Source organism: Cornus florida, unplaced genomic scaffold (genome assembly GCF_030987335.1).
Source record: "Cornus florida cultivar Cherokee Brave unplaced genomic scaffold, ASM3098733v1 CherokeeBrave_3.0.0_Hap2_Chr08, whole genome shotgun sequence".
Lineage (NCBI taxonomy): Eukaryota > Viridiplantae > Streptophyta > Magnoliopsida > Cornales > Cornaceae > Cornus > Cornus florida.
The window spans coordinates 91995298-92012479 of record NW_026775578.1 but is presented as its reverse complement, the minus strand read 5'-3'; the positions used below and the strand labels follow the sequence as shown (position 1 = coordinate 92012479).

General features: G+C 35.1%; 2 protein-coding genes across 2 annotated transcripts; one reads left to right on the top strand and one right to left on the bottom strand.

Moving 5' to 3' along the window:
- The first annotated feature begins 6746 nt into the window (after positions 1-6746).
- Positions 6747-7791, top strand: LOC132270584 (CASP-like protein 4D1). Its single transcript, XM_059771763.1, has 3 exons — positions 6747-7000; positions 7102-7237; positions 7543-7791. The coding sequence occupies exons 1-3, from the start codon at positions 6747-6749 to the stop codon at positions 7789-7791; spliced, it is 639 nt and encodes a 212-aa protein (XP_059627746.1).
- A 7413-nt stretch (positions 7792-15204) lies between these two features.
- Positions 15205-16681, bottom strand: LOC132270583 (uncharacterized). The gene is made up of 2 exons (XM_059771762.1): positions 15389-16681; positions 15205-15261 (listed from the first exon to the last, which is right to left on the bottom strand). Exons 1-2 carry the CDS (start codon positions 16679-16681, stop codon positions 15205-15207), a joined length of 1350 nt encoding a protein of 449 aa, XP_059627745.1.
- Between the last annotated feature and the right edge of the window lie 501 nt (positions 16682-17182).

The following is a 17182-nucleotide window of genomic DNA, read 5'->3' as shown; positions in this document are numbered from 1 at the left end:
GGTTGTTCTACATATAGTTTACTTGTTGGTTAGTTAGACAATTTATACTTGCATTCGATAGTCCGCACTTTTACATGCAAATTGTGTTTATGTTTGTGGCCACATCTAGATTGCAACAATATATTCCCCATTGATGGAAAGCAAGTGGTTAATTACATGAGCTTAGTGGTGATTCCAACACCCTAAGACCTCTCTTCATATCTCTTAAATCCCTATCTCTCAGTAGTTTACTTTGCTTGCATTTTAATTAATTGCATCTTAGTGTAATCAACCAACCCAACCCGCCTTTACAATCAATTGATACATTAGAGTTGAAATTAAATTCCAACACGTATAATCTCTTGGGACGATCCCTTCTCACTCATACAATATAGTATAGGTGTTAAGCGGTTTTATAAATTATTAAGTATGATGCCCACTTGACACTTATTTCCAAACTCAAAGTGTTATGCATTATTTTGTGCACACGCTCGGGTCACATCAATATTTTTAGTTATTTTACCATTTTTCGGGATTTTAGTCCGATAGGTTCCGTGTGGGTCCCACCCTCAGTTTTTTTAGTACTCGAGGCTATTTTTCGTGTTCATTACATTTCATATTTTATTATTTGGAGGGTATCTATGTGATTGTGTCTTATTACATATTTGTAGCATGCATATTATGTGTATTTGCATATAAGGGCCTTTTAGTCATTTTTGAGGTTAAATGGGGCCCACTTTGACCAAGGGATTACAGAAAGGCCAAATGACTAGATTTTGTTCATTTCTTGCTCCTCCTGGAACCGAGACCAACTTCTTTATCTCTCTAAACTTTTTCTCTCTCTAAATTTGCACCTTCAAGCTTCAATTTCACCTCCTTCCTTTATGATTTGATTTTTGCCATAGAAGGCAAAGTTGTAGAGCTCGACGAGAACTTCGATTTGATTGGAGCGAAGTTCCATTTGGGTGACATTGGGATTTTTGAAAATTTGGGGCTTTTGCATAATTGAAGGTAGAGTTGTCTAACTTGGATAGTCCTCTAATTTTATGGTCAAAATCATGTTTTTCCCTACTTTTTACAGGCTAATTTGAGGCCAATTGTATAGATGCATGTTAGGGTTATGTGTGTTGTAAATTGATGTTGTTATGCATGTGGTTATATGTTTCTAAATGATTATATGGTGATTCATGCTATTTGATTTCATATGTGAGAATATAGAGAACAAATTTATGATGTATGGCTTTGATAATGTATAAATTATCATGTATGCCTTGTGCTGTAGAATTGCCAATATGAGTATTTAATCGTTAAATTCATATGAAGTTAGAATTGTGATTACGAATTGATAATAATGATTATTGAAGCATGTTATACATTGTGAGCATGACATTGACGACATTGCATCATCATTGAGCATTGGGTGTGTTGTAAGGAAATGTAGAATATGAAAGGTGAATTTTGAAGAAGTTTTGATGAACAATTTTTTCTAAACCCGGTAGTTGGAAAAGTAACCTTTTTCCGGTGGTGCTAGCTAGTTAATAGGGACATGGGAGGTACCCATGAGTAATTTAGCCAACTCGGGCCCCAAATGGTAGTTGGGAGTTACCCTTTGCCAAGGACGACTAGCAAATTCTCCCTAGGGATGGCAGATGTACCAAAGTCCAGTTAGTTAGCACATTTTTAGTATGAGTGTGTGGATATGTGAGGGTGTGTGTGTGGTATGCGTTGCATAAGTCATTTTATGCATTGCATCGCTTCAAATAGTTGACGATAGGCTACTTGTTATTTGTTGATGATGTGTGATCCTGACATGGCCCCCATTCTCCTACTCTATTCCTTGATGTGTCTAAGTATGTATTTCATCTACTTAATTTTAGGAGATGCCATTTAAGCAATCTCTACTGAGCCATTGTACTCAACTCTCTACTTAATATTTTTCAGGAAACGGGAAAGAAATCATGGACGACCCACAACCTCATACATGACAACATTGAGGATTTCTTTTGTCGACTAAACGTTTAAAACATTTTGATGATTATATCTTTTGTTGTAATCAAACTTATATTATTTTGATAGTTTTGTAATTGTTCACAATGTATCTATTTTTAAGATAAAAATGAGTTTGAGATCTAATTACTCTCTCTTAAGGTCATAGTTTGATTTATATGCTATTCTAGAGCCTTAAATGATTCAATGATGTACGATAAACTTATTTTGATGCATGATCAATGTATAAGAATCTACTTGATGTATTAATGATGTAATTGATCAACAATGACGTTTGAATGTTTTATTATCTATGTATATGAATGTTTTGGGACAGGTTTGGGTTGGTCTAAATGACCAATTTATGATTTAAAGGAGAGAATAATAAAAAAATGGTCATTGCGAAAATTGTTAGGTTTAATCCGATCGATCGGATTTTTCCATACTTAGATTATTTTGAAATCTCCCTAAAATCTTCTCTCGGTCCAATTAATTGGATTTCAATCTGATCGATTGGATTTTCCCAGACTTAGAAAATTTTGAGGTTGTCAAAATCGCTTGGATTAACCAGACTTCAAACAATCATAACTTGGTTATTTCTAACCCAAATTAAGCCATTCTTGAGTCTATATTGATGCATTTTGAGCCACCTTTCCATTGGCATCAATCTCATTTTATAATTTTAACTTGAAATGACTATTTTACCCCTTATGAGCCTAGCGTTCCACGATGAACCAGAAGTTGGATTTACTAATTCTTTAATGATTCAATGTGGTTATAAATGACTAGTATGACTTAATTATGACTCCTAATTCTTGGTAAGGTGCATACTGACTATTTTGCCCTTAGTGAACCTCGGGTTCGAGTAAGGACCTGGATAGCGATTCGGACTCTCGGGTCGGGTCGTTACAACCATCCACCACCAAATGACTGAAAATGCATGCATGTACCTTCTTTTTTACCGTCATATAATCATATGAATGGAAATGGAATTTAGCACAGAGTATAGGTAACTATACTTAGTACGGGCATCTTGGGGTGCTAATACCTTCCCCAAGCGTAAAGAAACCCTCGAATCCAACCTTTGGTAGAGTAGACCACGAGTCATCCATGGCCCCAAAATTCAAACCAAATTCTTTCAAACCATTGGTAACCGGACACACCAGAACTCAAAGTTAGGTGGTGACGCTTTCACAATCTCTGAATTTGGCCTTATAAAGAATAAGTTCCAAATCACAACTTCATTGCACATAAATGCCAGTACATAACGACGAACTGACCCTTGAGGGACCAAAGCTTGCGAGTGGATTCCTCTCCTAGCCTTGAGGGGAAAAGGGAAGGGGAGAAAAACTGCGACGCCATAACTTTTGTTAAGAGTTAAATCCCTCCTTCATCATATACAGCGGAAGCATCATCACATATATGGAGATAGCAATCATACATATCCACACACAACATAATATTTTTTATGGGTCACCTAAGTCTAGGGCTACGTCCATGGAAAGAGAGATTTCCATTAGTATGAATCAAGGAAGAGAATATACAACAAGATTTCAAAACCTCACTCACCCATTCATCATCTCTTTTGAGGTTACGTCTATATACTCGAGAATTACATAGACTCCCACCTTTCCTCACAAAATTTACCATTAAACCCCTTACATCTTTTCTCTTTTCTCTAAATCTCTCACACATATCTGTATTTATAGAGTCTTTAAACCAAATTCCTTGTTGGACAAGTATTCCCCAATTTGTCCATAAGGAGTTACCATATCAGTCTTCAACTCTAAAATAGAAGTCTTCTCTTGAATTGATTCAATTAGGGTTATCATGTTCAACTGGTTCAAGAAAAAGTTGGAACTGGTTCCAAATAACTTTAAGTTGTTCACTTCTGCCAGACCATTTCTCACACACTGAATTCAAGTAACAAAACCCAACATGACCAACTTGTAATCTGATGTTGATTCTGAAGATTCCGTGATGATCAGTAGAAGAACATCATCCTAAACACTCTCGTATTTTTAAGTGTGTTCTCTAAAAAATAAATAATAAGATTTCTCTGAAAATTCTATAAAAAAGTTTCAATAATAAGTAAAAGATGAAAACCCTTGTTTTTCCAATTAGAGCAATCAATCTCTCAAAACTCTCTCATATGATTTGTGAAATATGTTATAGATATATTAGAGAGTCCTTATGATAGACAAAAATATCTTATAAAATCAGGCAAGGACTGTCCTACAAGATTGGGTAAAAACAAAAAAAGTTACCAAAATTTGATTTTTCGTACCTTCAGGGAAATGCAATCAGTTCTACTTCAAAGTCAACCATTCTACTTGAAAATTTAGCTGGCTCTACTTATCCCGAGAGCTAATTTGGTGCAGGAAGTGCAACTAGTTGGACTTTGTTGAATGCTATTTCCAACCTAAGCTATCATACCCAACTTTAGAGATACTCACGAGTGTTCCTAACTCACTTACCTATTCTAAATAATGTTCTTAATGAATTTAACGATAAGAGGCACTTGCACTTTAACTCCAAAAAATCGAGACTCAAAATAAACAAAAAGTAAAACTCAATCATCAAATTTTGATTATGAAATTGCCAACATTATATATTTATATGTCACATGCTAAAGAGCTTCCATGGACAGGTTGTATGACTCCTAATTTGAAAAGTCTCCCTTGAGCACAATTAATCAGAGTACATTTCAACTCTTCTAGTCAATACATTATTATTTTCTTACATTTTACCTTTGTTGATATTTAAGAAGTATGTACTGCAAAGTAGAAATTATGAGTCCGCTAATTTGTCTCTTCTTTTGTATCTATGTACAAATCCAAGAACAAAATTGCCAAGCTGATGTTAAATAAAAATGTACCCATTTGAAGGTTTGTAGCTGGCATGAATTAAAAATCTGACATATCAATCAGCATGATTACTTCTGTTTTTGCTGTAATCCTTGATATTTAAAGTCACATAAGAGGAGACGTCAACCGATTATATTAATTTATTTTTGACAGCATAAATTAGAAAAAAAGTAGTTTAAAATTTGAATTAATTTGGATCTCAATTACAAGTCCAAAAGGTCAATTCCATGTTAATTTCTGATAATAAGAGATGTATAGGTTTTACACACGCCATTTTCAATACAATTCAGTTTTGTTTGTGTCACAACAAAATATTCATTATTGTTGATTATTTTTACTAAAATGTTTGAAAAACAGAAAATTTCAAGTATTGTTCGGTTATAAATTTAGGATCTATTGGATATTATTTTTGAATTTTAAGTGTTTCATATTCAGTGATGTTTGAAGTCTCTTACTTACCTAATTTTAGGAATTACTTATTCTTTTAATTGATATCCACATTTTATTTCATTATTTCAAAAAGTAGTGAATTGAGTTATCAAACCGACACCTATATTTTACAATTTAAGTATAATATTTATTTTTACATGTAGATTGTATTTTTATACAAAAATTCATTTTTAGATAGATTTATGCAGCTATTATCACTAATAAAAGTCCAAAATTCTTTTTTTCCCAACACAACAAGTAGCTCTAACAAATTAACCAGTATTTAAATTAAAAATTTTAAACTTCTATTAGTGATTTTGTATGCAATGGCATGTATCGATCCATCACTGAAACCCACGAGAAGCTTCGTACCACTAAAACAAATTTGTCCTCATTATAATGACGGCTCTATATCGATGCAAAAGAGGTGTTTCTGATCTTGTTTAGCAAAGACGAGGAGGGTTTTCTAAGAGTTGTACAATGATTGAGTTCCAATGCGGAGTCATCAAGCTTATGTGTTTTTTTCTTTAATTTTTTATTATTATATTTTATCCTGACAAGAAAAGCAATTATACGGTATCAACAAAAGTTGTCAAAAATGATTATACGACAAACAAATCATGAAGCAACAAAAGAAAAAAATACGAAAGAACCAGCTCCAGATTTGTTAAGAAACAAATCAGCATACAACAGCGGAAACCACCAAAGAGAGGAAAGCAGCAAGCGGAAGTGATCCAAAGATCAGGCCGTCATCAAGGTAACACCTCCAAGGCTACATTCACAAGGCACCGCCGACTGGAGGAAAAACCACCTAACCTCGCACAAGAAGGCGGGAATAACAAAATCTGACATAGAACAGATATTTAACCGGAGACAAAATAACAAATCCACTCCGTCGAGCCAGAAAATAAGCCAATTAAGCAGGAGTAGATCTGAACAAACAATAGCAAAACGGCGTGAAACCACCCACCGATCAACTACTTACAATATGTTGAGTTTATTATATAGTGGGTGGCAACAATCGGCTCCTCCCCACTCCCATGAAAGAGAGTGGGGAGGAAGTAGAAGGAAGAGAAGGTAGAAAACGAAGGGCAGAGGGTGACGGCTGAAGGGGTTAGGCTGAAGGGGTTAGTGAGAGGCGAGAGAAAAGTTATCAAAAGCTTATATGTCATACAACTGGAAAATCAACAAAAAGAAAATAAAAAGTTTGAGATTTATCGTTTAAAAAGAGAAGTTTTTATTAATTAAAATGATTTGGTTGTGTTCAATTTATCTAGTGTTTCAATATAGTTCTTGTCTGGCCAATGTTCCATCTATGTTTACATCATGTGAAACCAAAATCCATCTTGTAAACACAAACTATGATTATACAGAGCAAATATTTTATTCAAGCTTTGTACATCTGGCCAGGGAAGAAAATGACAAAAAGTGTGAGCTATAAAGGTTAGGAAAAAAATAGTAAGCAAGATAACAAAATTTAAGAGAATGTCTGAGTCCGAGTCTCAGCCTGAATCTCCACCTGAGCCTCAGCGTCCACCTCCACCTCTACCTCAGCCTTCCCCTCTGCCTCCGGTTCAGCCTAGAGCCTCCAAGACATTGCCAATAGCCACACTAGTGATGAGAAGCGTCACTTTGACTGCTCTTTTATTATCACTCATCGTCATAGCGTCAGACTCTGCCACTGCTAGGGTTGATCTCATCAAATTCACCATTCACTTCAAGGATTTTTATGCCTACCGGTAAAACATGCAATTTCTCTCTCTCTCTCTCTCCCTCTCTCTCTCTATATATATATATATGTGTAGCTAATATTATGGTTTTAATCTATTAATGGCTGCAGGTATATGTTGTCAACCATAGTCATAGGAATGGCCTATACCCTCTTGCAGATACCTTTTGCAATTTACCATGTAAGCATGGGGAAGCGCCTAGTGAAACATGGTGGCTTTCTCCATTTTGATTTCTATGGTGACAAGGTTAGTCAGCTTTATTTGCACCTATATATATATATATCAATTTTTTTTTTTTTTTTTTCATACTCTTTAGAGAAGTCTATAGCCCTTTCTTTGCATCTATTACTACTTACAGAATTGATCGCTATTAATATTAGAGTTACAATACAAGACACCAAAAAAAAAAAGAAAAAAGAAAAAAAAAAAGAATATCTTAAATACAAAAACATTAAATACACACTTGACACATTGCGTGACAACTTTGAATAACGGGGATCAGAACTATTGTATAATAATAATGAGCTTGATAAATTTCATTGATTGGGCAGGTTCTCTTATCCCTATTAGCAACAGGGGTTGGTGCAGCATTTGGTGCAACATTGGATCTCAAGAAACGTATGGATGACTTGGAGGATGACTTCCAAGATTACGGCGTTACAGATTTTTCCCAATTTCGATCAAAGGCTGATAATTTCTTTAACATGGCCAATATCTCTACAGGATTCCTTCTGATTGCCTTCTTAATCTCGGGAGTTTCATCTATCCTTTCATCAATGGCCCTTTTCAAGAAAAGATGATCATGAATATATAGAACAATGACATGCTATTTTCTGACTTCGGTAATTATGTTGATGCAATAGCAAACCATATAATTTCAATTCTTCCTTTCTTCCTTTATTTTTATTTTTTATTTTCTTTTCAAGAAGTGATGTTGTAACTAAGGATGTTGGCATTTTATGCTCTAAAAGCCAATATCCTTTTCTGATTTTAAATTTATTTTAATGAATAAAATTTATAATTGGAGGATTAAATACTTCATATATTGGACATTTATTTAATAAGTTTGAATGAGATGTATCATAATTCTCAAGATGTTTCGGTACTTGAAGGGCATAGAATCGATACTCTTTATTACATTCCAACTGTGTATGCATGGGCTCCCATGAGCCAAAAAACAAAGCTTATGAACTTAATTCAGATAAAAAATAGCTCTGTAAGCGGTGGCAGAGTCAAAATTTCAATTCAAGGAGGCACATTGCAAAAAAAATAAAATACGATAAAGAAGAAGAAAAGAAGAAGAACAATTATTTTTTTCTTATTTTCCTATTTCTCTCCTTAGATTCCTAGGAATCTAAGGAGAGAAATAGGAATCTAAAGAGAGAAATAGGAAAATAAGAAAAAATTAAAGAAAATTTTAGAAACTAAAATAATTTTAAGGGGCGTTATATACAAATTTTTATAAAGAAAATTTAAAAATAATCGCATATAATATAGTGGGTGGGGTCAGAATAGGAGGGTATGTGCCCCTCTAGACATACACTGGTTCCGCCCTATTTGTAAGCGAAAATCTGTAGAAAATAGGATCGAAAAAAGCTATAGAAGCCAAAAATTGCAAATAAAACAGGGATGGAAAAGAGCTATGGAGGCAAAAAAAAATTGCAACAAACATGGCTTGCTAACTTCAAGTATAGAAGTGATGGAAAATAGAGCTATACCAAATTGAATTGGGTGGCATGTTCTCATCTTTTAGTTCTTTTGCATATAAAAAAGTGTAATGTTTATGACTTTAATATATATATATATATATTGTGATGGACAATTTAAAATGGTGGGACCCACTTTCCATTAACACTTTTATGGCCAAGAGGCTATTCTTTTTGGCCTCCATTTCTTTCTCTATCTCCCCAACAGTATCTCTTTTTTTCCCTTCTCTTTTTCTTTTTCTTTTTCACAATTTTCAAACTACAATTACTCTTTCATCCTTTGAAATTTTTGGGTGCCATTTGCAGCAAATCGAAAAGCTTGTTGAGATCTTCTCATGGATACAAGCAATTCATCATTTGGTGCACTCTAGGGATTTCGAAATTTTGAACTCATTTGGGGGATTTTTTTCATTTTTGATGGTAGGGGTTTTTAATTCCCAATTTCTTGTATCTTTGTAAATTTTTCTTCAATATTTGTTGTCAAGCTATGTTATGAACATCTTTCTGTAAAACAGTTTTTGCAAATTGGCAATCAACACGAACTAAAATTTTTTGATTTAGTAAGTCACTTTGAAATTTTGAAATGCATAAAACTATAGATAAAATTTCCTTTTTGACTGTAGAGTAATTTTGTTGTGTTTGGTTCCATGTGCCAGAGGCGAACTGAACTAGTTGTTCCTTGTCACCTGTTTTTTGTTTTAGGATCCATATCCTAATTCAGATGCATCAGTTTCCTCAATTTTGAAGGCGGATCAGCAATAGATAGGCAATGAAGGTTTTTTGCTTTGCCTTTAAGGATTCTGACTGTTTTTGTATGCTCATCGGACCATGGGGGAGGGGACTTTTTTAATCTTTGGCGTAGTGGAGCACAAAAAAGGGAAAGATCCTTGAAAAACTCAGAGAGATAATTTAGGCACCCTAAAAATCTTTAAAGCTGGGTTTTGTCTTTAATTTAATCAGGGAATTTATCAGCAAATTGGATGGATCTGTTGATTGGGACGACAGTTCCTTGGTGGATCTGGAAACCTAAGAACCTAATCATGGTCTGAAACAAAGTTAACTTTGATAAAGAAAGGACTAATCCATTATGCTTGATGGTTTGAGCAAAAAATTGAGATGTTTCCAAAGAGCATCTATAGAAGAAGAAAATATTAGTATATCATCAATATAAACAATTGAAAAATTCATAAGATGAATAAAAATATCATTCATATTTATCACCATTCCTTGCTCTGATACCATAAGCACCCAGGATAAATAACTGATAATGAACTATGAGAGAAACAGAATATTGAAAAGGTTAAATAATCAACGAAATAATGAAATAAAATATGGAATATGCAAGTTAACATTAAACAACAGAACATGAATAACTTTGAAGAACTTTTGATTAAAATATGCAACTTACAACTTTGATCTTTGAATATAACACTTTTGTTCTGAGCCGAGCTCCTTGGATGAAGTAAAACTAAAAACTTAAACTTAAAGATTACAATTTGAACTGAGAACTTTTGAAACGGAAACTAAAATCTAAACTTGAAAAATGAGCCTGCCTCCAATGTCTTGAGGAGCTATTATTTATAGGGCCTCGAAGGAGCCTTGGGGAGCTTTGGATTCCTTGGAGATAAGGATGCAGCAGGAGGTCATGTGCAAAGCCTGAAAGGCTGATTTGAGGTGATGTCTTCTGAATGATGCTGGAGGCCATGTGCAAAGCCTGAAAGGCTAAATTGAGGTGATGGCCACTGATTTGCCTTGGATTCCTTTTTTTAAAAGCTTGTCTGTCATGAACACCGAAAGGTGCTAAAAGCCTGAAAATGGAGAACTGTTAAATAAAATTTTAAACTGTAGATTTTGCTTTTTCTTTTTTTTTTTTTTCTTTTTTCTTTTTTTTTTTTATCGCTATGCAGCGGCATTGAATGACCGAGGTCAGAAGCTTTTTTGAAATGAAATGATGATTTTTGAGAATATTGTTTACTGGAGCTGTTGGGTAAAAATACCAAAACAGTCATCTTCATTGGGTTAGGCCAGATCTATTTGGGAACCATGGAAAGAACCTGAGCCTTCACTTCTGTAGGAGCCCAATTTTGAGAAGGCTATGGGATTGACTTGGGCTAAAGCAAGGCTTCATACTCATCTTGGGATTTTGCTGAAGAAAGCTTTGCTTGGGCCTGGCTTTTGAATAGGAGGAAAGCCGAAGACTCTCCTAAGCCAGATCATGATATTGCAGGGTGCTTTGAGAACCATTCAGAAATTGCTTCTGGAGTAACATCTTTAGTAGAGAATTGGTCCCACCATTTGACTTTGAAATTCCTTCATAGAAGAGGAAGATTAGAAGGGGTTTTGAGGATTTGGAATTGCCATAGAACTATCCATGACAATGCGAAATTTGCAAAAAATAAGAATGATTTGGGAAATTCGGAAAGCTCAGGAGGAGCTTGGAAATTTTCATTGAAAATTGAAAATCCCTTGGACATCGTTTCAGGGATGATTTCTTTGCAGGGACCAAACATCTGCCACTAGTCAATGAACCATCTGGGGACATTTTGATTGAAATTCTTTTGGAAAAGGATAAGCCAGGAATGGTAATAATCCTGATTTTGGAAATAAAAGGTATTGTACCAGGCATCCTGATAGTCTCAGTAATTGAAAGTTTGAGGGTTGCGAGGCTAAGAAAATTGCCTCGGAGCATTGATGTTTTTACCCCAGGCTGCCAGAGTAAGGACTTTTTGAATGGTACATGTGGTGTGAGAAATGAAAGACTTATCACCTGGTTTTGAATGAGTTCGAATTTTGATGGAATCAGTGTCCACTAAAATAAACTCATAAAAATTTTGTGTTTTCCGAAAATCTGATGTTGGATAATGAAAACCTTTGACAAAATGATTTTGAGAAAGTAAAACTGGGTTTTGGTTAAAAAGTTCTTTTTCAACCACACAAATGGTTAATGAATTTGGTTTTTGAAAATAACGAGATTTTTTTTTAGTGGGATTGTTGACCACCACTTGCTGTGAAACAGATCTTGAGGAAATTTGTTTATCTGATGCTGAAGAAATTGCAGCATAAGTTTTTTGAAGGGAAGGAAAAACTGGTTGTTGGGATTGTAAGTATGCTTGGATGGGGTCATACTGGATTGGGGACATGTCTATGACATGTTGGGGAATTGTGGTTAGGGCTGAAAACTGGTTTGTAATTAATGGAGATGGACTAGCACACATAGCTTCTTCATCTTCCTCGACTTTATCATACCAGGTTTTTTTGGAAGGGTTCTGAGAAGAGGATGATTGTGCATATGCATCTTTTGTTTTTGTGGGGTTTTGTGCTTGCAACTGAGGCTCCTCTACCTGTCTTGGGAGGCATAGTAACCGCCTTTAAGCTCTTGTTTTTCCCTGCAACAATTCCCTGGTGAGAAAATCAGGAAGAGAATTGTTTTCTCCTTTTATATATTCAATATCAAAGTCAAATACAGAAAGAATAGCTTGCCATCTGGCGAAAATTTGTTTTGAGGCTATGTTATGAACATCTTTCTGTAAAACAGTTTTTGCAGATTGGCAATCAACACGAATTAAAAAATTTTGATTTAGTAAGTCACTTTGAAATTTTGAAATGCATAAAACTATAGATAAAATTTCCTTTTTGACTGTAGAGTATTTTTGTTGTGCTTGGTTCCATGTGCCAGAGGCGAACTGAACTAGTTGTTCCTTGTCACCTGTTTTTTGTTTTAGGATCCATATCCTAATTCTGATGCATCAGTTTCCTCAATTTTGAAGGCTTCTGGATCAGCAATAGATAGGCAACGAAGGTTTTTTGCTTTGCTTTTAAGGATTCTGACTGTTTTTGTATGCTCATCGGACCATGGGGGAGGGGACTTTTTTAATCTTTGGCGTAGTGGAGCACAAAGAAGGGAAAGATCCTTGAAAAACTCAGAGAGATAATTTAAGCACCCTAAAAATATTTGAAGCTGAGTTTTGTCTTTAATTTCATCAGGGAATTTATCAGCAAATTGGATGGATCTGTTGATTGGGACGACAGTTCCTTGGTGGATCTGGAAACCTAAGAACCTAATCTTGGTCTGAAAGAAAGTTAACTTTGATAAAGAAATGACTAATCCATTATGCTTGATGGTTTGAGCAAAAACATTGAGATGTTCCCAAAGAGCATCTATAGAAGAAGAAAATATTAGTATATCATCAATATAAACAATTGAAAAATTTGTAAGATGAATAAAAATTTCATTCATATTTATCACCATTCCTTGCTCTGATACCATAAGCACCTAGGATAAATAACTGATAATGAACTATGAGAGAAACAGAATATTGAAAAGGTTAAATAATCAACGAAATAATGAAATAAAATATGGAAATATGCAAGTTAACATTAAACAACAGAACATAAATAACTTTGAAGAACTTTTGATTAAAATATGGAACTTACAACTTTGATCTTTGAATACAACACTTTTGTTCTGAGCCGAGCTCTTTGGATGAAGTAAAACTAAAAACTTAAACTTAAAGATTACAATTTGAACTGAGAACTTTTGAAACGGAAACTAAAATCTAAACTTGAAAAATGAGCCTGCCTCCAATGTCTTGAGGAGTTGTTATTTATAGGGCCTCGAAGGAGCCTTGGGGAGCTTTGGATTCCTTGGAGATAAGGATGCAGCAGGAGGTCATGTGCAAAGCCTGAAAGGCTGATTTGAGGTGATGTATTCTGAATGATGCTGGGGGCCATGTGCAAAGCCTAAAAGGCTGAATTGAGGTGATGGCCACTAACTTGCCTTGGACTCCTTTTTTGAAAAGCTTGTCTGTCATGAACACTGAAAGGTGTTAAAAGCCTGAAAATGGAGAACTGTTGAATAAAATTTTAAACTGTAGATTTTGCCTTTCTTTTTCTTTTTTCTTTTTTTTGTCGCTATGCAGTGGCATTGAATGACCGAGGTTAGAAGCTTTTTTGAAATGAAATGATGATTTTTGAAAATATTGTTTACTGGAGCTGTTGGGTAAAAATAACAAAATAGTCATCTTAATTGGGTTGGGCCAGATCTGTTTGGCAACCATGGAAAGAACCTGAGCCTTCACTTCTGTTGGAGCCCAATTTTGAGAAGGCTATGGGATTGACTTGGGCTAAAGCTTCCATGAGGAAGGCTTCATACTCATCTTGTTATTTTGCTAAAGAAAGCTTTGCTTGGGCCTGGCTTTTGGATAGGAGGAAAGCCGAAGACTCTCCTAAGCTAGAATATAATATTGCAGGGTGCTTTGAGAACCATTCAGAATTTGCTTCTGGAGTAACATCTTTGATAGAGAATTGGTCCCACCATTTGACTTTGAAAATCCTTCCTAGAAGAGGAAGATTAGAAGGGGTTTTGAGGATTTGGAATTGCCATAGAACTATCCATGACAATGCAAAATTTGCAAAAATAAGAATGATTTGGGAAATTCAGAAAACTCAGGAAGAGCTTGGAATTTTTCATTGAAAATTGAAAATCCCTTGGACACCGTTTCAGGGATGATTTCTTGGCAGGGACCAAACATCTGCCACTAGTCAATGAACCATCTGGGGACATTTAGATTGAAATTCTTTTGGAAAAGGATAAGCCAGGAATGGCTATAATCCTGATTTTGGAAATAAAAGGTATTGTACCAGGCATCCTGATAGTCCCAGTAATTGAAAGTTTGAGGGTTGCGAGGTTGAGAAAATTGCCTCGGAGCATTGATGTTTTTACCCCAAGCTGCCAGAGTAAGGACTTTTTGAATGGTATATGTGGTGTGAGAAATGAAAGACTCATCACCTGGTTTTGAATGAGTTCGAATTTTGATGGAATTAGTGTCCACTAAAAGAAACTCATAAAAATTTTGTGTTTTCCGAAAATCTGATGTTGGATAATGAAAACCTTTGACAAAATGGTTTTGAGAAAGTAAAACTGGGTTTTGGTTAAAAAGTTCTTTTTCAACCACACAAATGGTTGATGAATTTGGTTTCTGAAAATAACGAGATTTTTTTTTTAGTGGGATTGTTGACCACCACTTACTGTGAAACAGATCTTGAGGAAATTTTTTATCTGATGCAGAAGAAATTGCAGCATAAGTTTTTTGAAGGGGAGGAAAAACTGGTTGTTGGGATTGTAAGTATGATTGGATGGGGTCATACTGGATTGGGGACATGTCTATGACATGTTAGGGAATTGTGGTTAGGGCTGAAAACTGGTTTGTAATTAATGGAGATGGACTAGCACACATAGCTTCTTCATCTTCCTCGACTTTATCATACCAGGTTTTTTTGGACGGGTTCTGAGAAGAGGATGATTGTGCATATGCATCTTTAAAAACTCAGAGAGATAATTTAGGCACCCTAAAAATCTTTGAAGCTGGGTTTTGTCTTTAATTTCATTAGGGAATTTATCAGCAAATTGGATGGATATGTTGATTGGGACGACAGTTCCTTGGTGGATCTGGAAACCTAAGAACCTAATCTTGGTCTGAAACAAAGTTAACTTTGATAAAGAAAGGACTAATCCATTATGCTTGATGGTTTGAGAAAAAACATTGAGATGTTTCCAATGAGCATCTATAGAAGAAGAAAATATTAGTATATCATCAATATAAACAATTGAAAAATTCGTAAGATGAATAAAAATATCATTCATAATTTTTTGGAATTTTGAAGGGGCATTTTTTAATCTGAAAGGCATCACATTCCATTCGTAATGGCCAAAAGGAACCGTGAAAGCTGTTTTGTATCTATCTTTTTCAGCAATTTGGATTTGCCAAAATCCTGACTTGAGATCAAACTTTGAAAAAACGGTTGCATGAACGAGACGTTGGATTAGGTGCTTTTTATTGGGCAAGGGATACCTGATCCATTGAAGAACTTCATTGAGGGGCTTGTAATTGATAACTAATCTGAGAACACCTCTTTCTATTTCAGCATTCTTTTGGACATAGAAAACGGCACAGCTCCATGGGGAACGGCTTTTTTGGATGAGGGATTTGTTTAATAATTCCTGTACTTCCTTCATACAGTAATTAAGAAGTTCTTGACTCATTTGGCTAGGACGGGCTTTGGTAGGGATATCCTTTTTATTGAAAGATTTTTGATAAGGTAATTCAACAATGTGTTGTCTTCTGTGCCAAAAAGCGTTTTGGAGATCAGAGCAAACCTGACTTTCAAGTCTTAATCTGAACCTTTGAATAGAGTCTTGGAGACTTTTTTGACTGAGTCGTTCTTCAATCTGTTTGAAGATTAGTTCTTGTTTGAGAAAGTTTAAATGCTTTGTTTTGCTTTCAATCCTGTTGACAGCAGGGACTTGAGTAACACAGGAATCCTTAATGGTATTAAGATCATTGGTGTCTATAGGATGAGCAAAAAGAAAGCAAATTTCTTGTCCAACTAGACTTGTTGAAATACCTTGGCTATCAACTTTGAATGGGTAAAGAAGAGAAATAAATGGAGTTCCCAAAATAACAGGGGTATTGAGGTCTTTGACAAGGATGAAAGGTGTTTTAATACAAAGACCTTGATTACAAACATGGGCTTTGGTTAACTTGTACTGAACAGTGAGTCGTGAACCATTAGCACCTTGAAGCCGTTCTTTGGTTTTCTCAAAGTATTTCGTAGGGACAAGTCCTTCATTGATACAATTGAGATCAGCACTGGAGTAAATGAGAGCCACTGTATGAATGGTATAGTCTTTGTTGATGACAATTTTTAGATTAACATGCCATTTCTGAAATGTTATCTGGGTCAGAAGGTTGATGTAAGTCTCATTGTCCTTGGTGGGATTTTCATAAACTTGTTGTTCAAGTTTTGCAGAGGACTTAGGTAGTAAGGTATCTATCTGGGATTGTTGAAAAAGGATTTGGCTTCTGAGGGTAAGAATATCATGAGCAGTGGAATCTTTCAAAGCCTTGCCCTCTTGCTTTAGGAGTGAAATCTCTTGCTTGGTTTGTTTGATTTCTTTATGGAGATATTGAATCGTAATTGGCATCTAGGGTTGTGTACTAAATCTTTCAAAGATATCAGTAAGGTTGTAAGTATTTGGTATAATAACGGGAGCTTTGTCATTTCTTTGGCCAATGCTGTTAGTGAATTTAATTAAGCATTCCTTGCGTTGATCAAGATCTTCTATTTTGTCAATGAGTTCCAACATGAATTCTTGGTCCTTAGTAATCATACAGATGCATTTGGTTTTGATAGGTTGGTCATCCAAAGATGGGTTGGAAGAATCAGAATCATAATCTGTGTCAGCATGATAGTCATCTTCTTGAATACCATTGATATCATGTTCGGATTCTTCATCTGAAGAGTTTAAAAGAATTTGCATCAGTTGGCTCCTGACGGTTTCAGGGAGATCGAGCTCATTGATCTTCTGTTTGGCTCTACAATTGCGTTTGTAGTGACCCATCTTGCCACAGTTGAAGCATTTTATATCTGTTTTTGAGGTGGCAGGTTTCTTTTGAAAATGCTTTGGAGGAAGGGCATTTTTCTA

Coding starts and splice junctions, on each gene's coding strand:
- LOC132270584 (XM_059771763.1), top strand. CDS start 6,747: ATGTCTGAGTCCGAGTCTCAGCCTGAATCTCCACCTGAGCCTCAGCGT. Junction 7,001..7,101: donor AAGGATTTTTATGCCTACCG/GTAAAACATGCA, acceptor TAATGGCTGCAG/GTATATGTTGTCAACCATAG. Junction 7,238..7,542: donor TTGATTTCTATGGTGACAAG/GTTAGTCAGCTT, acceptor TTGATTGGGCAG/GTTCTCTTATCCCTATTAGC.
- LOC132270583 (XM_059771762.1), bottom strand. CDS start 16,681: ATGCCAATTACGATTCAATATCTCCATAAAGAAATCAAACAAACCAAG. Junction 15,262..15,388: donor TTGGCCATTACGAATGGAAT/GTGATGCCTTTC, acceptor CTTCTTCTATAG/ATGCTCATTGGAAACATCTC.